The sequence below is a fragment of the Candoia aspera genome, chromosome 8 (genome assembly GCF_035149785.1).
Source record: "Candoia aspera isolate rCanAsp1 chromosome 8, rCanAsp1.hap2, whole genome shotgun sequence".
NCBI classification, from domain to species: Eukaryota; Metazoa; Chordata; class Lepidosauria; order Squamata; family Boidae; genus Candoia; species Candoia aspera.
In genome coordinates this window covers 23,100,095-23,126,899 of record NC_086160.1, presented here as the reverse complement: position 1 = coordinate 23,126,899, position 26,805 = coordinate 23,100,095, and the positions used below count along the sequence as shown (strand labels likewise).

The 26,805-nt window shown below is 39.8% G+C and overlaps 1 protein-coding gene across 5 annotated transcripts in view; it reads right to left on the bottom strand.

Annotated features, from left to right (window-relative positions):
- Window positions 1-503: 503 nt before the first annotated feature.
- Window positions 504-26,805, bottom strand: part of IRF2 (interferon regulatory factor 2) — a 39,790-nt gene continuing 13,488 nt past the window's right edge. For 3 of the 5 annotated variants that reach the window (XM_063310632.1, XM_063310629.1, XM_063310628.1), the window contains 8 exons: window positions 14,729-14,823; window positions 13,141-13,240; window positions 11,856-12,032; window positions 10,764-10,810; window positions 8,534-8,648; window positions 6,988-7,152; window positions 5,887-5,933; window positions 504-1,386 (listed from right to left, as the gene is read on the bottom strand). In XM_063310632.1, coding sequence (XP_063166702.1) covers window positions 1,072-1,386; window positions 5,887-5,933; window positions 6,988-7,152; window positions 8,534-8,648; window positions 10,764-10,810; window positions 11,856-12,032; window positions 13,141-13,240; window positions 14,729-14,815 — 1,053 coding nt within the window. In that variant the 5' untranslated portion in view covers window positions 14,816-14,823 and the 3' untranslated portion in view covers window positions 504-1,071. Of the gene's footprint in view, window positions 1,387-5,886; window positions 5,934-6,987; window positions 7,153-8,533; window positions 8,649-10,763; window positions 10,811-11,855; window positions 12,033-13,140; window positions 13,241-14,728; window positions 14,824-15,131; window positions 15,402-15,919; window positions 15,981-26,805 lie in introns of those variants that run through there. The other 2 variants (XM_063310630.1, XM_063310633.1) reach the window with 2 other exon arrangements.

Genomic DNA, 26,805 nt, shown 5'->3' with positions numbered 1-26,805 from the left:
CTCCTCATATCATTTCTGATAATTTCATAAACATAGACAAAGTATTTATTTAAAAACTTAACTATATATAATATTTATTATCAATCCACAGGATACTTTGATTGCTACATAAAACTCATTAAAAGCTATTTCACCTTTACAAATTGTAAAAAAGAAAGGAAGAGAGATAGGAAGAGCAAGAGAAAGGGAAAAAGAAAAAAGAAAAAAATGTGCGACAAAGATGTGATAGTTGTTGACAACCAAATAATTGTAAAATTATAAATTTGCTGTAGAAAAGATAAAAAACTGGAAACAATTATATTCACTTTACTTTGAATAAAATATTCCACTGTATAAAAAAATAAAAAAGCTTACTCTGGTTAGAATTAGGGTACTTTTTTTTTTCTTTAAAACCTAGGAATTTGCATAATATATCTGTAATAGATTTTCTTCTATTGTACCACACAGATTTCAAGCATAGCAGATTAGACACAAAGAAGACAAGCACTCTTCAAAACAATCTGTGAAATGTACACAGGAAGTTTCACCTTCCCTTTTAATTTGTATTTCCAGATTCCAAGGCTACATATGTCAGAGAAGCTCTCACAGAGACCAGACCTGGAGCTTTAAATGTGCCATTAATTAAAAGGCCTTTTTTGCAAGTGCTATTTTTTTTAATAAGGTGCGAAAGCAGACTGCAATATTGCTAGTGCTGCACTATGTACATATTCACAATAGATTCTGCAGAAAAAAAAATCCAGCGAGTTCACATTTTTTCTTTCATTCCAAAAGTTTGGAGTTCCACTATGGTGACTACAAGAAGTGAGGTGCCTCTATTTGGGAGGGACTATTGGTCCTCTTGATGGAGCTTGACCACATACTGCTAATGTGAACCTCCATTCCCTGGGCTGTAATCTTGGAACTCTGACATTCTCATGAATGGAGTCCTGAGTTTAAGATGCGCCAATGCTGGAGTTGAACAGTCATATCCTGCACTCTCCAGGCTTGTTTCCTTAAATTTGTAAAATGTCCATTAGATATGCTCCTCAAAGCCACAAGATAACATCTACTGGGAACATATCAGCGAATGGTTTAGCTGCTCTTGACTCTTGACTGAGTGATATCTGAGGTTTTCTTGATGACGCTTGCCCGGTTCTCATGATCGGGAGGCCGGCTGCTGTAGCTGGTAGAAGCTGAGCACACTATTTGTTGGAGAGGAAGATCTGGGAAAGAAGGCCATGAGCTGCTGTAAGGGCAGCTTTCTTCTTTGATGGTCACCTGGAGGTCAGGTTGGTTAGAAGTCACAAAGGTGGCCATACCAGGAAGTGGGTAAGGTGGATTCCTTGTCCCCAAATTGCTATAGTATTGTTTCCCACCGATGTTTTTCTTTTGCCACTGAAGTTGACTCTGCGGAGAAGAAATGATCAGTTTATCTACTTTGTTAACTCCAATAGAGTGTTTTTATTTAGTTATGGTATTTATATCCTGTTTTTCTTCTGGAAGCTCACATGCATACGTGGAGGGCTCCCCTCAATTTAACCACAGAACAATAATCCCATGAGAGAGTTACTCTAGTCCAAAGTCATCCAGCAAGCTCTGTGATAACTGGGACTTGAACTTTGGTCCCAGGCCCTAGCCCAAAATCCAGCACCTGAGACAGCATACAGGTAGTCCTTGCTTACCAACCATTTGTTCAGCAACCATTCAAAGTTACAACAGCGCTGAAAAAGGGTATTTACAACTGGTCCTCAAAGTTGTGGATGTCACAACATCCCTGTGGTCATGTGATTGTGATTCAGGCACTTGGCAACCGGCACTCATCTACAACAGTTGAAGCGTCCCACGGTCACATGATCACTATTTGCGACCTTCACAGCCAGCTTCCGACAAGCAAAGTCAATGGGGAAGCCGGCAGGAAGTCTCAAGTTGCGGTTGCGTGACATTGTGCTTAACAACCACAACTGGAACTGCTGTTGTAAGTCAGTATGGTCACATGATATTTTGCTTTACAACTGTGTCATTTAGCAATGGAGTTGCTGGTCCCAACTGCAGTCAGTGAGTGAGGACTACCTGTATTACACTGTTACTTGTTAGAAAAATGTCTAATATTGCTCATGTTACCTGTTACACAGAAGACACAATCAGCAAACATGCTGACAAGGAGAGAATTCTTGCAGTGGTGTGTGAAACACAAGGTAGAGTTTTCATCCCTCAATTGTGCATCTTGTTGCAACCAGTTCATTTTGTGCCATACAGTTTTTATTGCTTGGCACATTGCTTGTGTGCAAGAAAAGGGCTGTACAGACATTTTTCCTAGATGCATAAACTAGAGGAAGGACCAGCTGGACTATATCTACTGACCCTACTCCCAACACTGACATCTGATCTCCATGCCTTTAGGGAAAGCTCTGTATGTGTGTGCATGGGCACTCCATGCACTCAAGAGTTCCAAGTACCCAGTTCCAAGTGCTCAAGGTGTCCAGTTAAGTAGGTACCCTGTCCAGACTTTCTACCAAACACTGTCACATGGGATAAAACGTCTATACATATCAGTATCAGAGCTGATTAATGAAGAAGTATATAGCTAATTTAAGTGGTGGTGGGAGGTTGCTGTTCAATCGTGTCCAATTTTTGGTGACCGCCTGGACTAGTCCCTGTAGTTTTCTTGGCAAGGTTTTTCAGAAATAGTTTGCTGTTGCCTCCTTCCTAGGGCTGAGAGAGAGTGACTGGCCCAAGGTCACCCAGCTGGCTTCATGCTCAAGGCAGGACTAGAACTCACAGTCTCCCAGTTTCTAGTCTGATGCCTTAACCACTACACCAAACTGACTGTAAGCATTAGGTCTCTTCAAATTCAGATCTGTTCCAATCTTTTATCAAACACGGCAAAAAGTGGATGGACCAGCTGGACTATATCTACTCATTCTAAAGGTGAATGTTACCAGAGAGAGAAGACAGACAGCAAGGGCAAAGTGAGGCTTCCCCCTTTTGTAGCTGAAATTATTTCTCCCCTAATCCTAGGAGTAGTTGCAGGTTTAAACACACACAACTGGCTCCATCGCACACCTCGGGGTTTACCCTTTTCTCATTGAGTTCAACAGAAAGCGAGAATGCTCAGCTTTAGCCCAATTTTGTAGAAAAGAGAAGTAATTCCAAAAGCAGAGATATAAAAACTAAAAAAAAAAATAGGAAAAACTACAATGAAAAAAGCAGTGAATAAGACTGGACAGAAATGCTATTCATCTTGTGGGTACAATGTGTAAGAAGCTTTCCAGCATGGTTAGGAGAACTTCCTGCCATTGTGTTCAACCACATGTGAACTCAGGAAATCCAAAAGGCGCAGCTTCTGACTAAGATACAACAAAAAAGTTTATACTAATGTACCTTCCTACTGTAGCTTTGGATATACAAAAAATATTAGGCACAGCAACTTATAAAGTCCAAACCGTATGTTTAGCTTTTCCATTAAGATTTTGTTGCTCAGTGAGTGGGAGTGCTAAAACTTTATCCTAGGGGTTGCTTTCAATTGCAATAATATCATGGCTGCAAAGAGTAAGAAGAAGCAAGCTGAAGTGGAAAATATATATTTCACCAAAATAGCTCACTCAAACCATTAATTATTAGGGTTGTCTACAGCATTTAACGATGTGCTTTGCAAAGCATGCTTAGGTTGAGCAAAGGATGTCTCCTCAAAGTGTGAAAACAGCGGGATCCTTTGGAAAGCTCACAGGTTGCTTCCAAGACTATTTCTGGTGGTCTAGGCATGTGCGTGCATGCACAGACAATGCTTCCACTGGGATCACCAGTGAAACACAGCAGCTCCATGTATGCATACCTCCATGTATCATCACTCCTTGAAGTGTCAAAATAGCTGCATCATCTGGAGGGCTTATATTTTTACATTTCAATGAGAGATGGTTTATTTGCCCCTGTGTGCTTTGCGAAGCATTGCTAGCCCATATAGATATTATCCCTTATATAGAGATTCACAAGGTTCAATGCCTGTTTGGGGCTAAAACTGCACTATAAATGAAGATGCAAAGATGGAAAAGGGATTGATCTAGCTTTCTTTTGTGGTACAAGAAATCCTGTAAGGGACAAGCAAGTTATGCAGCAGCCGGACAGGAGTCTCCTGCCCACTAATGCTGAAGTTAGTTACCAGCCGCAGGTCTGCCCATTAGGTCTGGAAAATGTTCTCCTGGCTCTGACACTGGATTCTTTCAGCATCTTCTTAAACACAACCCAATCTACAAACTGGGCAACTAAGTATTCAGATGGATAATTCAATGTAACTGGCATTGTACTGAACGTTACCAAACCAGGTGTTGTACTGCTCCTAGAAGTTGTAGTAACTACTAGATCTCACATCAGTTACAGAAAAGTCACTGCTGCCAAAGCTACAGTGAAGTTTTCTATGGAGTTCTCTTTGGGTTCGCACACTGTGCTAAGCCATAGTTTGCTTAGATATGATTTGGTGAACCAACCAAAATTGCTTGACCTTACAACATACAAGGCCGAAACAAAGCATATCATATTATGTTTTAGCATGATGTGTGAACCCGGTCTTTGCCTGCTGATCTGGAAATTAAACTTAACTATGGATAGTTAAGGTTGTTGGTTTTTTTAAGTTCAGCAGCAGAGGCTGATAAAAATACTGTAAGCACTGAAATTAGTTAATTTTTTAAAAAATGTATCAATTGGCATCTGGTCAGACTTGGCCATCTTCCTGGCTACGGTAAAGCAATCTACATGATGTTGACATTGACAGAATCTTGTACAACAGAAACTGTTGCTCTCAATTTGATCAGAGCAAAAGGACTGTCTGTTATTTAACATACTTGCTGCATTACTCTTGGACATGCCATGATCCTTCTGTGGCCATAGACTTTAGAGGCTATGATAGCCTTCCCAACCTGGTCCTTCCAGATCCCTTGAAATATAAGCTGGCTGTAATGATGAAAAGTTGCCTTTGATACATCTAAAGAGCCATGGACTGAAAAGGTCAGACTCCTTTTTGCTTCTGTTCCCTTGGCTGTTGCTTAATATAACAAATATTTGATTAGATTTTAATTTTTTCCTTTTTAAAGTATGTTTTAATGCCTGTTTATATTTTTTGTATTTTGCAAGCTGCTTTGAACTGCTCATGTTTTGTGGACAGGAAAACCTGAGTACAAAATTCTTAAACTGTCATACTTTATATATGGGTCAATAGGAAGATGGGGGAAATTATTTTGCCAATGCCTTGGCTGAATAGGGACCATGTCAGCTGGGTGGTCATAAGGAAAGCCACATGTAGCAGCAGAGGAAAGGGAAAATCCTGCCCATTTTATCAGTTGCAGAATTTCAAATGGCTGTTAGAATGCTTAAACCTTTTCCTTTCATTTTTTACTGAATGACCTCATCTGAAACAAGGATGTCTGTGAAGTTGTCATGGTTTCTGGACTGATTTCAGCTGATCGGAGGATCTCGTTTTCTTCATGATGTGTTGGCCATTACACTCTCTAGCTGCACTTTAACTGGGCCAAGGTGTTTGAAGGGCCATTCCCCCCTCAAGGAAGCTTAGGTAGCTCCCTATTTTTCATCCTTCTGGCAAATGGGAAAATGTTTTCTTCATCAAGAGTTTTGATTATTTTACTATTTGGAATTTTTTAATGGTACAATCATTTTAATGCTCAAGCATTAAATTTAAAGCTGCTTCCTCCCTCATCTCTGTTACTATCATTGTATTGGTCTTATCTTAATGTTATTATACACTGTTTCCATTTGTCATTAGCCATCTTGCAAACCTTTGTAAAGAACAGCAAGGATATTGATTTCTAAACCATCAAAGAATCAAACAAAACTCCTAAAAGCAATGAACAAAAGCCTATTTGTAATAGTAAAAAGAAAACCTGGAAATGTTTTACTTACTTGTGCATTTTCTTCATCACTTGGGATGCTATCTGTTGTTTCACTCTCTGTTGGGACACAGTAGGGATAAAAATATGAGTTCTGCAGATTTATGAATAGCCAGTATGAACAGAAATTCACTATATAGTTATTTTGTTTTAACCATTGTCAGCTGTATCATCTCATATCCAGAAATGATTCTAAATCAGTTTAGTGAGACTTATGTAAAACTAGTTTGATCATATTAAAACCACCAAAACACACCCCAAAGGGCAAGAGCAATCTAAAATGAGTAGTCATTTTTTTTAAAAAAAAAAGATGTAGAATTGTTTGTATCTGAGGGGCCGACGGAGAAAATTACTACTATTTGTAAGGTTGCTTCAGGATCAACAGGTTGTTCTCAGCTATCCCTGTAGCCGCAGCCATGATTGTATGCAGAAACTGTGTACATTCCTTTGGCTTACCTCCAAGTAATGTTATCAGTACCTTGGCCAAGAAACAATAACACTTATTTTACTCAATAATGTTTATTAGACTTCTAGACTTAAGGCCTTCTTTTTCAACTGAAGGTACATTGATCTCCTGATAAACTGTGTTCTCCCAGAACATTATTGTTCTTTGGCTGTACTATGGTATAACTAACATATAACAGGGTTTTACGCAGAATAGCAAACAGGGGCTAAATCACTGGTAAAGCAGCTGCATTACATACAGTAGGTCCCAGATTCAATCTCAGATTTCACATAGGGAAATGTGAAAAAGACCCTGATCTGAATCCCTGTAGTCCATATAAACAACACTGACTGCCATTTTTTAAGACAGATCAAAAAAATAAAAAATAAAATAAAATGAAGATTAAGTTCTTTTCAAATCAGCTATTGTCTTATTAAGGAACTAATAATTTTACTTACTGAGCTTTACTAAACTTAATTTTAAGGTACTTAAAAGCACTTTTAAGGAGCATTCAGTTTTAGTTCCTGTATTTGATTTCAGTACAGCTTTCTTTCTTAGAAGAAAATGACTTAGGTTGATTAAAATGGTTTCCCCAAAGCGCCAATAAAATCTCTTCCAAGCAGAAAAGGAAACATCTGTTAAAAATTCTAGTATTACAAAGCTACTGACCTGCATAGGAGGAGACAGGGGAGATTTGTAGTGGATATAGTTGACTCATACAGCTGGGCTGGTCATCACATTCTGTTGTCACCTCTACTACTTGGCAAACATCTGGAGGATTGGGAACTATCATATGATCCTCAGAACCAACTTCAAAGTGTGATTCGCCTACAACTGGATATGACAGCAAGTTATAACAATGATGATTACATGCAGTCATATGAACTAAGAGCATATTCTTCAGTGAAACTGAATGTACAAAGATGTACCATATTTTCATACCATAAAATGGGCAAAGTTCAGAGAACCTAGTTTACAGAATCTCATGATGCAAAGGCATGTTGTGGGCAAAGGCATATGGCCAGTGAATACAAACAATTTGGTTTACTGGGCCACAGGTTCCTGACTGACTCTTCCCCCTGTCACCACTCAGGGACAATTCAGCTTGCTGTGAATATTTTACTACAAAGGCACCTTAACCAGTTCACGTGTATGGGAAGGTATCTCATAGGTTTGGTAGTGAATGCAGCTCTTATGTGCATGGAGGGGTACCCTTTTACCACCACAGGCAACACAGTACAAAAGACAAGGAGGGAGGGAAGGAGGAAGGGTGACCATTGGCAAAACCATGGTTTTCAGAGGCCAGCATGACATCCACCCTGAACTACTCAAAAAATCTAATCTGATAAATTAATCACTTAGTGTATTAAAATTGTGTTTTGCAAATGAGTACAAGTATTATTTTTCCTTCAAGTTAAAGATGGATGGATGGAGGGATGGAGAGATGGATGAGGGTATCTATTCTAGCTAAGGAATAACCCCATTCTGAAGCACCCCAACACTGACATCTCCAACTTACCTAAAGACTTGTTATGCTCATTCCAACAGAATGAAGTAAGAGAGAACAGGATTTGTATCCTTCCCTGACCACCCACAGCCCATTTTCTCTATGCCAGCTCCAAGGCAGATGTATGTGTCAATGTTGGGGGAATGTTGGATTTTATGGATCCACAGCCATATTTACAGTACTTCCTGGCCCATTCTTCTAATGCCTCATTTAGGAATTCTCAGATTAGAAAAGATGGGTTTTGGAAGCTCCAGGAGAGGGAAGGAGAATTTCCAGAATGAGAATTCTCCCACTCAGGTCAGAGTTCTCCCTTCAGCCTTGGTGAGAAAATTCTGAAAATCCTATGTTCTGGGTTGCCCGTCCAGAGCCTGTTGATCTGCAGCCTTCTTCATGCTCAGAATAGATACAGTGGGACTTAGGGGCAGTCATGACTAACTAGCTCTGATTTTAATGGGCCTGCTCTAAGCATGACTAAATCTGGGGGCAACCAACTGCTATATAAACAGTTAAATTTCTTCTTTCACTTCTATCATTTCCCAGGAGTTTTCTTCAAGATTCCTAACTAAACCAGGACCTAATTATCCTGTTGCTATGATACATCTGATATATTACTGTTCAGTATGAAACTGAACTTTAAAAGCCCAAATTCTTGCTCTAGAAGTTTGCCACCCAAGGAAAAGAATGTACCGGTCTACTGGAGCTGCTTACCTACAATGTTTATTGTACTGTCGACTTCAGTTTTTATTGTGGAAGATAAGCAGTAATTAGAAAATTCTGGACTTGTTCCATTACTCAGTTGATAAGAGCACTCCTCTGGTTCTTGCTAGAAAGAAAGCAATGGAAGGATGATATGCTGGTAGGCAATCAGAAATAATTTCGCCTCCTGACTAATCCTCAGCTAAACGTATCCCCCACCACTCCTTCAGCATTCTGCAGGACAGCCTGGCCAAGTTGAAGCAGATTAGTGTCTCACACTCTCCAGTCTCACAACTGAAACACCAGCCTTGCCCATCCTCATTAATAAAAATGATCTGCATTCAGAAAAGCAATGTGCAGAGTTGATTTAGAGGCCTTCTAAGAAATATGCTTGGCACTGAGAAATTAACCTAGGTGTCACAGCCTCTGACAATTCTTATTAAATATTTATCACAGCCTTCCAAATACACTCAAGTGGTACCAACTAAGAGTGGATGATCCTAGCAAATTTCTACTTCCTGCAAAATCAAACCTGTCAAGCTTATTTAAGCTTTCTCGGGCATCAACCTCAGTGTAAAAACACCTGCGTCTTGCACCCACAAAATATGATTTGATAGTAATACATGTACTTTGCTCACAAAACTCCCACCAATCCCAGGGAGTAAGAAATGCAACATGGACAAGGAAATCCCTTTTTGTAATCCATTTCTGCTTGTATATTTGGCAGTCCAGGTCAAGCAAAAATTCTTGTGTGTGGTTTCATGGCTTTGGTTTAGTTCTTCTGTTCCATATTCAGAAGATGAAGGAAAGGAATGGAACTAAATCCTTTCTTCATTTGTGATCCTCATCCAGAAGTTCCTCTAATTTCTAGTTGGTGGTACAGAAGACTGTGCAGATAAGCTATGACTCCATGAGAGTGCAGAAAAGTGCAAAAGTGCCCTGGTCCCCAAGTTAGACTTCCTAATATTTTCAGAAATAATTATTAACGAAAAGTATAATTTTTAATAACAGAAACAAACACTCTATTGCGTAACTTGTCCTTCTGGTACTTATGCCCCAGTCAGAGTACCTAACTACTCAACCACAATGAAAGTCCACCCAGCAACAAAAGTGCAATATAATAAAAACAGAGATAAATGCAGCAGGAAAACAGAAGCTGTGATTAATTTGGGTCTTTCCCATAAAACAAATGTCTGCTGCCTGAAGAGGAAGCTCCTTGCCTCCTCATATGGCAAAATTCTGTATGAGAGTTTCTGTTCCTGCAACTGTGTAGGTAATGCCCATCGACATTTGAACGCACAGTCAGTAACTGCATAGGCTACTACTGGGGGTATATGTGCTGACAAGAGGAAGGAAAAGGTCTGTGCCCTGTGTAATTCCTTGGGCAGAACACATGATGAGAATTAACCTTTCAAAGATAAAGCCAATTATGTAACCTATGAGAAATTACTGGTAACAAGCAGCTGGCAATTACCACTTAGTGACCTCCTAGAGGGATTTCAGTACTACACGTACTTTCCTTCATGCCATAAAATTTCCTGGGACAGCAGAACAGATGGACAGGTAAATGCAAGACTGCCACCTATCACAGAGCTATTTGCCATGAGTTCAGTGACTAGAAAACTGGGTAACCAAGAAAAATGCCAAAATCTTCCATGAGCCAGCAGAATGCTACCAATCTTATCCAACTGTTAGAAGCATATTTTGATAGGGTGCAACTTCATGAATAGCTATTTGCTCTTGCCTACATATATTACTAGCACCATGAAATCGATCCCCGAACATTACAGCCTTACAGTCAAAAAATGCAATCAGAATCAAACTATGCCTAATGATGCTACACTTTGGTTTTCATTTCAATAATCATGGATGAGAGAAAGGGAGAACCCTTATTGGAAATGCAGTATTGGAAGAAAGGGATTATATTTGTTCCAGTCACATGGGGGAGGGAAGATGTGAGCCTCCTCTCCCATAGACCATGCTCCTGAAGAGCATCAATCCTCACTTCTAATTACTTAAAATAAAAACCCTTAACTTTAAGCATATTCTGCAAACTGAGCCATGTATTATATCTGAAGGATGTTTGTTGAAGAAAACTGCTGTTATAACAGCTTTACATCCTTCTGTTAAAAAGTGTTAATCAACTGAAATAATCTCTCAGAATGTTTTCGAAGTTTCTGTATCATTAATCCAGAAATGACATTTTCTTTAGCTATGAAATGATAACAACAACAACAAATACCTTAATTTGTTTCATTTTATCGTCCTTGTCAGACTTGGGTTTCTTTCCTGTAGAAATATAAGAAAAGGTGTTTACAGTCATCTCCTGATAAAATCAGGTCAGTAGTACCTGAGAATCCTGTTTAAATCATACTGAAAATAAGGGAAGATACACAAACAGAACTGGTAAATGCCTTTTTCTCCAAGATCCCCCATAAAGAATGAGATTGTTCTCTGAATTAGGAATGCAATCAGTCCTATTATTCTTTTTCTTCTCAGTTTCTGTCTTCCAAAATACTAAGATACTATACTTTTCTAACCTCCAGGTGCCAAAACAAGAAAAAAACGTAAGTTAAATATTTCTGCAAGATCTTGTGAGTCTTTGGCATCCTCATATAAAATGTCCATTTTTAATTATTCACGTCAGGGAGGTGAACAGAGTAGCTTTGGGGGTATTATGGTTCTGATCCTTCTGCTTTTCGCAGACACTAAGTCATACCACTGACACACCGGAAGTGGATGAATGCCAGACTCCTTATCATCGCTGTACAATATTTTCTATTCTGACTAGCAATCAAAGACTTTTCCCCATTTCCTGAAAAAGGATAATTTTTTCAACTGGTGGTGCCAGGAACTAACCCAGGACCACCATATGCTGGGCTGTGAACAACTCTCCTTTTCTTCTTTGGTTACTGGTTGTAAGAACAGGAAAGAAATGGAATTTGATGATGTCACATGGAGTGCTGGATAGAAACAATGATGGAGCAAGGACCATTTGTACTCATCTGTACAGCTGCAGGGAAGGGCTTCCTGTTTCAGCATGGAAATGAGGATCTTAAACAATTATTTTTATTTTTCTTCTTCTCAGGTGATTGCACCTAGTAGATGTGCCTGTGTCAAAAGAAAGAGTGCCCACCCGTTTATCCACATGCACTTACTCTGTCTTTTCCCAGCCTTCATCATCCTGGTTTCCCAAATGTGTTGTATGTTTTATTTGTTCTGATCAAGTGGAATACTGTGAACTGAAGTCTCAATATATCAGGAAGGCTGCTTAAAAAGCTGCTAGGCCTCTGATGTCCACCAAGTCACTAACCATCACAATCCTTTCATTTACCTTTCTTAGAAGGCCTCTCAGATAATGGCAGCATCCGATACACCCTGAAAGCATTGTTCCCTTTCTTGATGCTTTTGTCTTTAACTTCTTCTATGTCTGGCAAGGAGTTCATCGCACATCGAAAATTGGCCTTCCATGTCTTTGGATCTGCTTTATCGACTCCTGGCTGGTACTTTCCTAAGCAAAAAGGGAAGAAAAAGTTCTTGGTAACTGGACTTTATCTTGAAGTGAAGGAGACTGTTGTTGCAATGCCAGTTTAATATCAATGATTAATTTGACAGGGAGGAAGGAAATGCAGTGCAAACAAAGGCCACAGAAAGACAGGAACTGCGAAGAAGTGATACAGGGTTTGTCTTTGTTACTTTTATTTTAATTTAAAATACTTGTGTAGTGCCTCCCATTAAAAAGTCTCAAAGCAGTTTACAATAAAATGTAGAGACACATTTTCTGATATAAGTCCATAACACTACTGGCTTAATTCTACCCAAACTATTCCTACAGAAATCCAACTGAACAAAAACTTTGAAGAAATGTAAGGGTTGAGTGGGCTGTACACTGCCAAGAAGGGCTCATCATTGGCTGAAGATGTCCTGAGTCAAGCCTAAGTTGTTCCATCTCCTATGTGGATGTGGTATCCCCAACTGAAAATCAGTCCCAAGGCAGACTCGCCGGAGCCCACTGAACCAGCTCCACCTCTTTACAGATGTGCCCTTGAGTTCAACGTCTGGAGAGTTTGAGTGTCTTCTGTACCTGCTTAAAGGCCAAAGATAGCAAAATGCTTTTTGTAGGTCACAAGTGTATCCCTATATTCTTCATACAAGTGGGGTAGCGCTTAAGAAGTGGGGCCAGAGGACCAAATCACCTCCAGCATATGAGGAGGGAGGATTTGTTTTCATTTGGTTTTCACAGCTCAAGTATTTGCTACAGAACAATCAGAACAGAGAAAAACAGAAATAATTCTCAGGCAAATGCTTTTTAAAGACCTTACAGCTACACAGAGTTCTAGATAATCAACCCAGTAAGGTGCTCAGTGAGAGTCCACATGTGACCCCAGAAATAAATCTTCAGCAGCAAAGCACACGGATGCATCTGATATCTACTTGACTCTGCCATACCTACAGGACTGCCTATCCGTTTGAAACAGAGAAGGCAGTTTAGCTTACTTTATCACATATAGGGCCCTAAGGAGGTGGATCCCATGGAAAAGCAAAACAGAAAGTAGTATCATTGAGAGTATAGAGAAATTCCACGAGAAACCTCCCCAGTAAAAATAAGTTTCCTGTACCAGTGTGAATGGCCCAATTCCGAAATAAAGGAGCATCTTTCTCAACATCCCACCCATGACGTGCAGCATGCATCCAAGGAATCTGAAAAATCTTCTTTTCCTGGGGGGGAAAAAAACAAACAAGTAGGACCCACCAACAAAAATTAGCCCACAAAGTTAAACCTTAGATCCTTATAGCAAAGCTAGGCCACCAGGCACCCAGGAGCACCAAAATGTTTGAGGACACATCTCTGGATGCTTCCAGGTTCCTTTAAATTTCTGAATACAGTGAGATAGGTGTCGTATAGATTAATTAAAGAAATAAAGAAATAAAATACTTTTAAAAGATTCTTTTACTTTTTTTTAAATGGGAATCTGTCAGTCTACCTGTAGCATTTTCTCTATTTATAATATTGCTTCTTCGGTCCACATACCACAATCAGCATTCTTAGAAAATAAACACAGTGATGGCTGCATTCCACTTTTTTTAACTGGGTTTAGAAAAAGGAAGACATAGAGAAGCGGAGATGATAAGGATATTCTAGGAGGGCCAGCAAGAGAAGATGATAGACAGAACCTTTAAATCAGTGTGGACTTCAATGCCTAGAGTTCAATGCCATGAGTTCAATGCCATGCTGGCTGGGGGATGCTGGGAGTTGAAGTCCACACATCCTAAAGTTGCCAAGTTTGAGAAACATTAATTGAAATGCTTAAAAATGATGATGCTGATAAGACATCCCTTTATAGTTTGAAATTGTGGTACTCTCCCAAAACAATACACAATTAGCATATGCTGCAGCATGAATTGGTGAGTATTAAGACTGAGGTGCTTTGCATTATTATACTTCGAAACACTTTTAGATTTCATTGGTTTCTGATTTGTTAAGCTTTTTAAATACTGCTTTGAATGTACCTAGGAGAAAAGAAATGTACAGGTCTTAGTAACTGGGAACTCTACATCTACTTGAGGGAGGAGATTAACAAATCCCACTGGTCAATTTAATCTATCCCAGAATTTATACATATGCACATAAACACTACGGGAAGTGTCACACAGAAAGCCAAATTAAAATCCCTCCTCCTTTTTACAGAGGTCACATAATTGGATAATTCCTTGTCTGTAAAAAAAAAAGCCAAAGTTTCTAGTTACATCTGAATCAGGTAGCTGGCTTATCTCTGCTGTATGAATCAGAATTATAAACAATGGTTTGACCAAGGTGAGCATAGTGTTTGTTATTAAGGCTAAGCAAAGCATTTGAAAGGAGTGCTTTGCAGTGTGTTAGCGTGAGCAAAGCCTCCTTCCTTGAAGACTTAAAGCAGCCACATCTTTTTGAAGACTCGGGTCTGAGTGGGTCTGTGCTCCGTCCCAGCAGAAATCCTATCTGTGCATGGACGCACACACACACACACACACACACACACAGGTAACCTTCTAGGCAGCAAACAGCAAAAAAAGCCTTCCAAAGGATGTGGCTATTTTAACCCTTAGAGGAGGGCTGTCCTGCTTGTACTAACACACTATGCAAACCACTTCTTCTGAATGCTCTGCAGCCCTCCTTTAGAAAAAAGGGATTATTTCTCACTGCTTAAAAATACAGGGTCACCTTACCTCATTTAGCCATTTCAGCCCTGGGATTTTATTCGAATTTATTTGTTCCTCTAGCCATGGCCGCATTCGCATTCTTTCCACAGGCATTGTTTCCTCTGCAAGAATAGGAAGTACTGATTATTTTGAAAGCCATATATATATATATATATATATTTCCTTTTTACTATATACTCAAGCCAATGAACACTGAATGTTTTAAAAAAGGTATGTAGAATTGTTACAGCGATATTTAAGTTTTGACACATTTGGTAGCAAAAATCCTGCTAGAAGCCCATCACGGGTGTTAACTATGCAAGTTTTCAGTTTGGGTTGATTTTTGATCTACAGTAAAACAATTCATAAAAGCAGTTTTAATTTTGGTTTATCTTTTCTGATTGGCTTGTCAGCCCTTATGAACATTTACTTTATACTCAATCAATGAAAAGTCTACAGCTCTTAACAATTTTCAACACACCTTCAGTTTAAGAATATCCCCATAAATTAAGCTCCCTTTGAATCTTGCTGATCTCAAGGAAACAGCTAAGTGTGTCCTCAAGGTTTTTTTCATAAGACCTCAGTGAGATTTTTGGCTTTGAAGTTTATGCACACTTAATTGGGCAAATATGTTAAAGCTAAGACTGGTAAGGTTTCTAAGAAGGTATATAATGTAAGCTTATGTGCTGGTAACTGGGAGTTATCCAAGGAACTCAGTGGGAGTACTCACTGGTGAATTAACATGGAATGGATCAGATTGTTGGGTACTTTATACTTTGGTTAGAATACACCAATCAATTTTTATTTACTTTATTGAGATTAGAATCATATATCAGGTACCATAAACCATAAGTGTCCAAAGAGCAAACAGTATCATACATTATGAACCTGCAACATAATACATCAGTAAAATGATGCCACAGTAACTTTAGACAGCCTATATTACACGTTTATATGAATCCGGAATGTCATAACCTCTAAATGGATGTGGTCATGCTTCAGGAAAATAAACTGATATGCTGGGCTGGGCTGAATATAGAACTGACTTCATACCAGATCAACAAATACAGTTAAAATGTAGGTAGGTAGGATTTCAAGAATTAGAGCACAACCTCCAGTGTGTTTTCCTTCTTTGGTCGAAAAGACACCAAAAACAAACTAATTAGTAGAGCACTGTTCTAAAACAAAAAACAAGAACCGTGTTCTCTGCTGGCTTACCATTCTATACCTTATTTCCACCAAGTCAAATAGCTGAAGGGCTTCAAAGCAGCTACTGTTCCTAGATGGCTCACATAAGAATGTTTAAGGCAGGGGTTAGAAAACTGCAACTCTCCAGAGGCCGTCACATTACACTTCCTATCAGCCTCACCCAGCATACTCAATGCCTGGGATAATGGAGGATGTAGCTTAACAACTTCTGGAGTACCACATGCCTGCTACTCACATTTTATGGGACCTGATTTTCAAGAAGAAGTAACAGACTTCTGCAGCGTTAAACTAAAGTATTGATTTCCCTTCCTTTAGAGTGGCCCAAAGGAATCAATCAGAAGTTACTTCTGCTTGTAAACTAGCTGATACTTCCATACGGAAACTATGTGTAATTTAAACTATGATTGCTACAAGGAGATTAGGATCTAGCTGTGGTTGATGAGTTGGCTTACTAGTAAGCTGCAGTTTGAACTAATTGGAATGGTCACTTTGGAGGAAGCCTAGCTGAGTTAAAATACTCTGAAAGCTAAGGCTGCTAACCCTTCTGCCACGATATCTGGGAAATGCGGGTGTGCAAGGCCAAAGCTTCCTGCTGTCTGGGCTCTAACTTAATTTAGCACAGCACACTTTGCAGCTTTGTCAGACATCCCTTGTAAGGCCCAGTGGGGCAGGACCACACGAAAAGGTTCAAATGACTCCGGGTATTCAGAGGTATCACAGAAGTTGACACTTGTTTTGAGCGCTGCCCATGGTTGTTGTTACAATAAGGGTGGTTACAGAAGTCTTTTAAAACAAACAAACAAATATATACATATCTAAAATTTCATCAGACCAATGGAGCAAGCTGCACAATGCAAGCTCTGCCCCTTTTGCATCAAAGGGGTGGAGCATGTTGAGACTTCTCACAGTATTTAATGCCAATTGTTTTCTAATTCTCTCATAGGCAATTCCACTTCGTAATATCCCACTTTCCTGGCCCAAGCATGCAAACATCCGAGTGACAAGAAAAGTACCTGCCACATCCCAGTTGATTATTAAATATAGTGCAACATTAGAGATGGTTCGTGCCCCATTCTCCAGAGCTGCTAAGACTAAAGCAAAGCAAGGGCATATGTGAGTGTGGTAGGATCACTCTAGCTGGACAAGTAGATCTTGAAGGTTCCCAAAGGCAATGGCTTGATGCACGTGCCTCACTTGCCTCCAGAGATGCAGACGGATAAAAAAATGTATCATGGCAGAACAATATGTATTCCCCACCTTGTCCAGAGTGGTTCTCTCCTCCCTTTCCATATCCTGGAAGTGAGTAAGGATTGTGGATGCATACTGCATTAAATGTAGCTACATGGGTTGTATAGAGCATTTCGATATCTTTTCTTCAGGTCAGGAAAATTACTTGGGACAATCCCACAAGGAAACTTGTCACATGTGGGAGAAACCCTGCTTATGTCCTTGGACTCTCATACTACCACCACCAGCCATCTGGCAGTGCTGTACCAGAAGACAGAAAGCGTCTTGTTGATCAGCAAGTTCTGACAATGAGGGTTTTAAGCTTTGGGTGAAAAGCAAAGGAGAAGTTAACTCCTTGCCACCCAGGCCATGGATTGTGAATTGCAGCAATGTGGAAGACCAGCTGGCTGGGTTTAGAGATCAGCAAACTCAATGAGCTGAGATGAAGTATGGCTTAAGGATAGAAGAACAAGAGTCAGCAGAAGCATGAAGAGGAAGGGAGGCAGCATCAGCCAAGTTAGCAGTGTCTGATGTTCTCTGTGACTTCCATGCCAAGGCAAAAGTAGAAAGATCCACCACATGCTTTACTGTACATGAAATAAGTGATCTACTCTGTGGTAAAAACAAGGTTGTCCCTTTGGACTGGCACCAGGAAGAATAGCTGCCACCCCTGCTTCTTTGAGAGGTTTGCTCAACACTAAGAACTTTCCCTTGGCAAGATGTTGAATCTGTACTGCACCAGAGGGCAGCGTGTCATAGTTCAGAACAGTCCTTTCTTACCAAGCTTTCCATGACTTGTTCAAGCATTTACAAAGTGGAACATAATTCAGAACAGTGCACCTGTAACATGAGAAGTGGGCCTCAACAAGTACATATACTAACAAGAGTATTAAGGCAGCTGTGTCAAGAAAGACCCAAAGCTTTTATAATCTTTATGAAGCAACAGCCCTGGAATTTCTTCTTTCTGTACATAAAAAGCTTGTTGCATAAGCTGTTTCCCCACAAAGGCCTGGCTCTTGTGTTAGGATTCTTTTTACCAAACAAACAAAATGCTGTCATACACAAACCCTAGCAATGAATTATTTGCACACTGATTAAAGAAGTTACAGCCATGCGGTGCTCCCTTACTACTTCCCAAAGCAACAAGGAATCCTGCTTTGCAATAGCCTAGAATTTGCTAGTATAACAGAATTGGATAATTTTGTCTCAATCTTGGTTAGCGGTGGCGCTGCGGGTTAAACCGCTGAGCTGTCGATCGGAAGGTCGGCGGTTCGAAACCGCGCGGCGGAGTGAGCTCCCGTTGCTCGTCCCAGCTCCTGCACACCAAGCAGTTCGAAAACATGCAAATGTGAGTAGATTAATTGGTACCGCTTCGGCGGGAAGGTAACGGCGTTCCGTGAGTCATGCTGGCCACATGACCCGGAAGTGTCCTATGGACAACGCCGGCTCCAAGGCTTTGAAACGGAGATGAGCACCGCCCCCTAGAGTCGGACACGACTGGACTTTACGTCAAGGGAAACCTTTACCTTTACCTTTACTGGTTAACAAAACAAATTCATAAGGCAGGATTCTGATTTATGAACCAACATCTAGCCTTGGTATTTGATGTAAATGTGATGAAGAATTACAACTTAACGTAAGTCAGAGTCGCTGCAGCAACACTGGAGCACAGCTGGGACATAGAAATTCAAGGAACAGGACCTCCAGGGGGTTTATGAGGACTTTATAAACTATGAATACATATTCAACTACACCCTAAAAGTTTTTTAAAAGGGCAATGATTCATCAATTTCCAGAAGAAAAGTTTGACTTTTCTGTGTTCATACACATCCTGCCATGGCTACTTGTCTCCACACCCTCATATTTGTCATTAAACAATGACAAATGTTTAATTCCCACCATGGGCATATTATATATTAAATGATCCTTCCACAGCATGGAAGTAATGTGAAACCTTTGTCTTCAGCTGTAATACCTAGAAGGAGAACTCTATGTCAACAGAATGGGAGGCATCAGATTCTTTTCTGTACAGGAGAGGGGCAAAATTTATGCCTTCTTCCCAAACTTTGCAAAATTCCTGATATTACAATTGTTAATATGAAAAGAGGAACTTTTTAAATATGTGGGGAACAACCACATAAATAGTATTTAATTAACTTGATTTAATTTTAATTTAATTTTAAATTAAATCAATGCTAGTTTCTGTCCTGACTTTAACTGGCATTTGCAATGTAGCCTCCAAGATCCTAGGTTAAAGCCAAGGCAGCCCTCAGGGCAAAGAACCAGGGTCATCCTTGCTTGATCAGTTAAACAGAGTGGAATGACCACTTTGCTCCCAAAGGGCAGCCAATTGGCACCAAACAGCTGGTGAGCTTTGTGCCACCTCAGCAGTGGCCTTGGGCATTGGGTGCTTAAATAGCAGCCTAGGTGGACAGATGCACATGGCATATAGGCTGCTACCTATTCCCATATCTCGCAATAGTGGAACAGAAACTTGGTGGGATCTGCTGAACTACCATTGTAGCCATCACATTTTCTGTGGCTTATAGGCTTAGTATTCTTCCCCACAACATAAATGAGAATATCTTTTACATGCACCTAAAGGTTTCTAGGGATTTCAGCACATCCACCTGCCAAATGGATGCTGTGACACGGGCAGAATATAGAGTACATTCAAAAGTAGGGAGAGGTTGAACTGAAGAAGTCTAAGCTACCTTCTCAAGCCACAGCTGCACAAAGCACAAAAGCAAAGGTGAGAACCTGTGGACTGCTATAGCTACTGACTCTTATTAAGCCTCCTTGCCACCATCTGCAGTCAGGGGTGTGAGGCATTAGCATAAATGCAAACTAGGCAAGGATTCAGCTCAGTCCCATAAGTTGTCAACTTTCAGTCTCCCCAGCCCAAGAAGTCTCCCCTGACTCAACAAATAGACTATAAGGCAAGGTGGTTGCTTCACGTTGGTCTCTTCATCTGGAACCAGATCTGAGGACAGCCATTACAGTCCACTCTTCACGGTGGCTCTTGGTCTGAAGGAAATCAGGAGTGGAGGCTACGGAATGCAGACTTCAGCAATTCTGGCCCAGTCTTTTCAATTACAAGGAGACATTTACCCACCTGAATCAAAAGAACCCACAGCAGAGAGGAGACTACAACTTCAAATATGCTTTCCTGAATGGTAATTTCATTTTCTCCTTGTCAACAGGACAGAAGAGTTTAAAGAGCAATCAGTTATATTCCCCTTTGGACGAGGGGAAGTCTTTCTGTGTTTCTGTTTCAATATTCATTTTACAGAAGTTGAACTGATGAGACTTACGGTGAGTAACTTTGGCCAAGAAACTCTGCAAGTTAGAGATGAAGCCTGAGACCCGAATCTGACAAAGCGCACAAATCCCCACAAAGCACAATCAAATATCAATTTCAGGAAGCTGATAATGGTCAGAGAAAAAATAATTCAATAACCTCCTCAAGGAAATGTAACTTTCTTCAAAAGCTAACACAGCCACCTACTAAAGAGACATCTCTCAGACTTTGCTTGCACACCACACCAAACCATAATGTAGTTTATTTGCCCCCAGTGTAATCTATGTGATATGAAGTTAGCTATTATGATTGATAAGCTATGGTATATTGCTTAGCATATGTAAACCCTAGCAATCGTGTTTTATCCAACAGCCTGTGGTTAACAAAATAATGGCTCAGTGCAATGTATAAACCAGCCGCAACACAGAGAACATAGGAAATGCATACTCTACCCCAGTGTTTCTCAACCTCAGCAACTTTAAGGTGGTAGACCTCAACTCCCAGAATTCCCCAGCCAGCATGGCTAGCTGGGGAATTCTGGGAGTCAAAGTCCACACATCTTAAAGTTCATAAGGTTGAGAAACACTGCTCTATCCCCTCAGAGGCATTGTAGGAGCCATGATAACAGCATATGTATCACAATGTAACTGATACAAATCACATAGCAAATTACATTTGTTTGATGTTGTAATGCATGTGACATCACTTGTCCCCTGTTGCTGGCACCCATGTGTCCTCTTTCATGCTGTCCAGCTTTCCCTGAGATTTTCCCCACCACCCCTTGACTCCTTTTAGCCAGGAGCAAGGGTACAGTACGGTAGCTGCTTTCCCTTAATCATCTCTACACCTACAATTCAGAACAGAAGGTGGTACAGAGAGATCTCTCTAGAGACTTCCCTATCTCTCCTAAACAGCTGCATGTTAAAGCCTGTTCTCCAATGACTCAGCTGTGCACAAACAACCGCCTCTCACCAACAGTCCTATGTAGTGTAAACCTAGCCATAATGTATGCGAGAAGGTAGTAATGGATATCTACACATAGACCCCAAAGGACAAAGAAATGATTGTATAGTATCAAATAGCACCACTGCCCAATTTTGTTCATAAGCAAAACTGTAGCATGAGGGCAGTAGCTACTTGCCACAAAGAAATAATTGTGCCACAGAGCATGCAGCAGGCTTATGATCAGGTCTATCAGATCCATGATGTCTCCTCTTTGGTATGGGAAGATCAAAACAGTGGATGCCCCTAAGTGTCAGATCCATGGCAGTTCGAAGCAGACCACGTTCATATATAATAAAGATTGAGATCTATTCTGAAATCTCTTTACTAGTGATACTTGCCAGCTGGGCTAATTTAACACCTCCAGTAGAAACAAACCTAACTTTTGGTTAAAATAAAATTGGCCAATAAATTTTACACTGTAAATTATCACCCCAGGGTTTTTCTTTGATGCAGACTGAATTTATGATCAGTTGAAATGTTCTTCCACTAGTTTCTAAAGATACTGCTATTTTTATATCATACTTCTATTTATTCTCTTGTGGGCAGGCTGAACCACGTTCTAGTTACTAAAAAGGTATTATTGATGGGTGATGACATATATCACCCCAAAAGGAAGAGCAGATGGTACAGCCCTAACATGAAGTCAGATGCCACTGGGTTCTATAACAGTATTGGTTAAGTGGATGTGGGTGCACAGGGAGAATCTGGTCTTACTTCAAGAGGCTAACTGTGCTTCTGTATATAACCTGGTATGATTAGATTATCTGCATTCTTCATAACATTAAAAGGGCAGGGGGAATTTGAGGGAGAGTTGCAATTAATAAAGCAACTGCTCATATCCACCCTGAGATGTTACAGTTCCCATTGGGCTGTAATGTTTCTTCTGAAAAGTTCTGGTCTTTCTGTTCCTTTTGGGAAGAGTTCTTCTAGGACAGGTACCCACCCCAAGACATCAGGTTTACCTCCTGTGCCCTCCAAAGCTTCTGATATAGCTTGCAAAGTTCCCTCAATATTTAGCATCAAATTTTAATTTCTAATGTGACAAAAGGAGACAATCATTTAATACATAAAGTATATTGTATCAACAGTAGCATTTAACCAAATTATCTCAACGTTCAATTTTGTTCTGTCCCTACCTACCCTCTCACACGCAGCCCCTGCACCTCACTCATGGCTCTGTCTAAAATAGAGTGTGTACTCCCGCTTTAGGTGACTACTTTTTCACACACCTTCAACACAATGCTGGGTTAATCATCAAAAGCTCTCACAGTAGATTGCGTGAAATGACTCAAAAGTAAACTACTCATGAAATCAGTGGGAATTTTTATTTGAGTCAGACCAGACTGGGAAGTCTGTTGCTGTAAGAATCTTAAGAAGTCTGAAACAAAAGCAAGAGGTTTACACAACTTAAATAAAGATCAAGCATCTTGTCAAAATCAGAAACACAAACTGAAACCAGTAAACAGAAGAAACAAGAAATGAAACTGGGCTGGGTATTATACTTAGATTGGTTTCAATTCTAGTCAGCAGCTGGAAAAATAAGTTAAACCAAACCATAGCAGTTAACTGTTTGACACCTTTGACTGCTGTCAGCTCACTGTTAGTTTTCCACTGTTTCATTTTTATTTCGGATTAGTTAACCTCCAGGTGTTTTTAAGATTAAAAGAAGGATAACAAGGCTGAAAGTAAAGTAACTGCTGCTTTCAGGTCAGGGGAGAAACTGTAAAACTCTTCAGGAGGTGTTCGGAAGAAAGGTTTTGGAAGGGTCATAAGAGGTAAACTATCTCCTTGTTAAGGCACAGGCTTAAAAGCATGAGCACCACTATCATAAACTGTGCAGATGATGGTTCTTTCTTTTAAGATAAATTGGATTAGGACCATCTAAAAATCACATATACATTTCTTCCTCCTCTGCCCCACATTTAGGGACAGATACTTTACAAAGACAGTTTAGAGCTTTTGTTCCTTTTGTTGCTGTAAACCCTTTCCATAAAAAGCAGTTAGAGCCCTGTATGGAAGACAGTCATAGTTTCCTGATAAGAACTGAAATGGAAGCAAGGGCATAATTTTTCATCTGCTGCATACACATGGGAATAATTGGCACAGTGAAAACAGAGATTAGGATTTTCGACGATAGCAGGGTTGTGTCCACCATCTTGACTTTTTTGACCACACCCAGTGGACATCCCTGACAAGGAACTTACTTATAATAACAAACTAACCCACTCCCAAGAAGCAAAAAGTTCACACGTACTAGACAGATATGCAATGGACACCTCTTTGTTCCTCATTCCCAAGTAGGTAATATTTTACCACTCTGAACAGCAGTAATTTTGTCCTTGGCAAACGCTTTGACTTAAACTAAAACTAGCATGCTACAAGCCATAGTGTTAGATCCACCATAATCTTTATTTAAAAAGCATGCTCTCAAACTCCCAAGTATGCCCATCAGACCCCAACTTTCCTACCCCTGCTTAGTATGCGCCAAGATCCCACCCACCAACTTGTTCCTCTTCAGCTGTACTGGATCCCATCCAATAATGGTCTGGACCAGTGTTTCTCAGCTTTAGCAACTTTCGGATGTGTGGACTTCAACCCCCAGAATTCCCCAGCCAGCATGGCTGACTGGGGAATTCTGGGAGTTGAAGTCCACACATCCGAAAGTTGTCAAGGTTGAGAAACACTGGTCTGGATGATGTCCCATGGACAGCGACAACAGTTGCAATGGCCATTGTAAAATGGGCAGCTCTTGGGCCTGAAGGAAGGCTCCCAAGTACTGCAGAAAGGAAGGTCTGCAAAACCCAGGTGCCTGTCTGCTTCCACCTGTCATAAAACCTCCTTTTAATAGTGGAAAAACAGCAACAAACCCCTTTTATACTTTCACAGAATCTGCATAACAGGCACGCATGTACCAAATTTAATGCCAGGATTTATTGAGTTTCCTACCAAGAGGCTCAGCCTTCTCCATTTGCATTCATTCATTTCATAAATCCAGGGATGATGCTCTGCAACCTGACATACCTAATATTAGAAATCATATTCGGATCACAGGAGTCAGAGAACTTGGGTCTGTTCAAGAGCTGGAGTATTTCCAGGATGTAAAGAGGCACCAGCCATATTTTAAGAAACACGAAAAACAAGAAAACTCTGGTCCTCCAGGGTGCAATAGTTGCACAAGGCGTTCCCAAAGTAGAGGAGGTACTTCTTTTTAGTAGCAATGCTGAACACAGCAAGGATGATAAAGCTGATAGAACTTAATTAAACAGGGCTAAGTGATCAACCCATTTTGCCACACAAAGCTCATTAACACAAATGTTTTATATATTTCTTTGGAGACTACATTTAACACATATGCTTTCTTCTTCAGTAATTACGTGGCCCTTAGGTACATATACTACATATTTTAAAGTTCTTTAAGGATCCGATACTGGACATTCATACACATCATTTCTCCATATTATAGACACTGATTCTTGCAAATGTAACACAACATTTTATTGCAAATGCTAGGGTCATGGTAAAATTGCCTCCTCTGCATTTTAAAGGAAATACCTTTTGGAAGGTTTTATACCCAACCTTGGGATCTCTCCCTTGTAATTGTACTTTGTGTGTACTGGTCACTGACCCAAACAAAATGATTTGATACGATTAGCTTGAATCCTTTATTGTTTTGTGCATGTTCAATACTTGCAAATATGTTCCATTCATTAATGTATAATTTTAAAATTAAAGTCACCATGGAGCTTCCTCATTGATTTCTAATGAACTGAAAAAAAAAAACTCACTAGTAATGATGATTCTATCCACATGGTAACAGACATTGCTTAACAACCTCATTTTTAAATGGGTGTTGGGATTGATGTACAAGTATTTGTGGCCAAAACTGCAGATATTGATTATGGAAACAGGAATTCTTCAGAACATCTGTACAGTACTTTTCTCCACTTATCCCACACCCACCTCCACCGATCATGTCTTGCAAACTCTACCATAAAGTTTCAAAGTTACTGGCTTTTATTTTCTGTTGACTAATGGAGATCAGAGAACTCTTTTTGAAAACTTTGTTTGTATGTTGTACATAAGTTCTTTTGCTTGTGCTGTTATTTCTGGAGATGAGATCTGGCCTCTCTGCAAAACTAACATTTAATAGTGTATTTTGAGGTCTTTCTCAATAGCACCAAACAACTCTCCCCCTTTACAGACATTCCAATTTATCCAGACATTTCAGATCTTTGGAAGGGGAGGCAATATTTGAGTTCATTGGTCTTTCATGCTGATTTTCAGATTTTTAATTATTTCCTAATTAGGGCTATCTTGTTAAAATTGCAAGGAAAACATAGCTGTATAACAAGGTAGCCATATAAGAAATAAATCCTCCAGGTTAGCTGCTCTCTGCTACTGCACCAATCTTCTAGTCTGCCATATTTATGAGCTACCTTTTGCTGAGGCCAGGAGAAAGACATACTGTGACAGTAAATAAACAGTGCTTTATGGCCCAGTCCAGTCTACTAACATGGAAACACCTGGTTGTGAAAGAAATAGAATGGTGGGCCTGAATGCTTATTTGGAGAGCTAGTTTGTCTTCATTTTAAACTTTGTTCAGTACTTAAATACACTGATATACAAACATTTCCAACCTTAACTGTTTCTTTAAAAAGAACAACCTGTCTTTAAAATCTTGTTATAAGCGTCCTGAATTGATTTAAGTCTTCCTGGACTATATCCAAGCCCACTTTTTCCATACATAGAAAGTGTACCAGTCTGCTTTCTGATGTACATTTTGAAATTGTCTAGAGGTAGCCTTCATTTAAATTAATGCAGCTGGTGAAGATATGGGAGAAAAGATTATACTCCACAATGAGACCGGCGTGCACAAATACATACTGTTTGTATGTTATTTTAAAAATTTAGAGATTTTTCAGAAATTTGGTTCCGTTAACATAAATATATTTTTATGTTCTATACCCCACACTACTACAGAAATGGTAGAGAATTTCCTCTAGCACATGAAAATAACTGGTAAGTCAGAATTTATGAACAGTTGTTAAGGACAGAGAACTACAGACTCCTTAAAACCCATCTCTAATGCTTCCTTCTTCGCTGAACAAAGAAAAAAACAGCATGTTAACATAACATTAAATTTGTATTCCAGCTCAAATTTAAAAGATAACGCAAATAATTTTGTGAACTTAAAGAGATTTCACAACTCATTTTCAATAAGTATCTCTTAAGTACTATAGTTCGTGAAGCCTGAACTAAATGATATGTAGTCATCCCAGCTGACAAGAATCTACTTAAGCTTAAAAGTGACCAGATCTAGTTGACAGCTGAAATTACAAGAACCCATCAACTCTGAACAAGC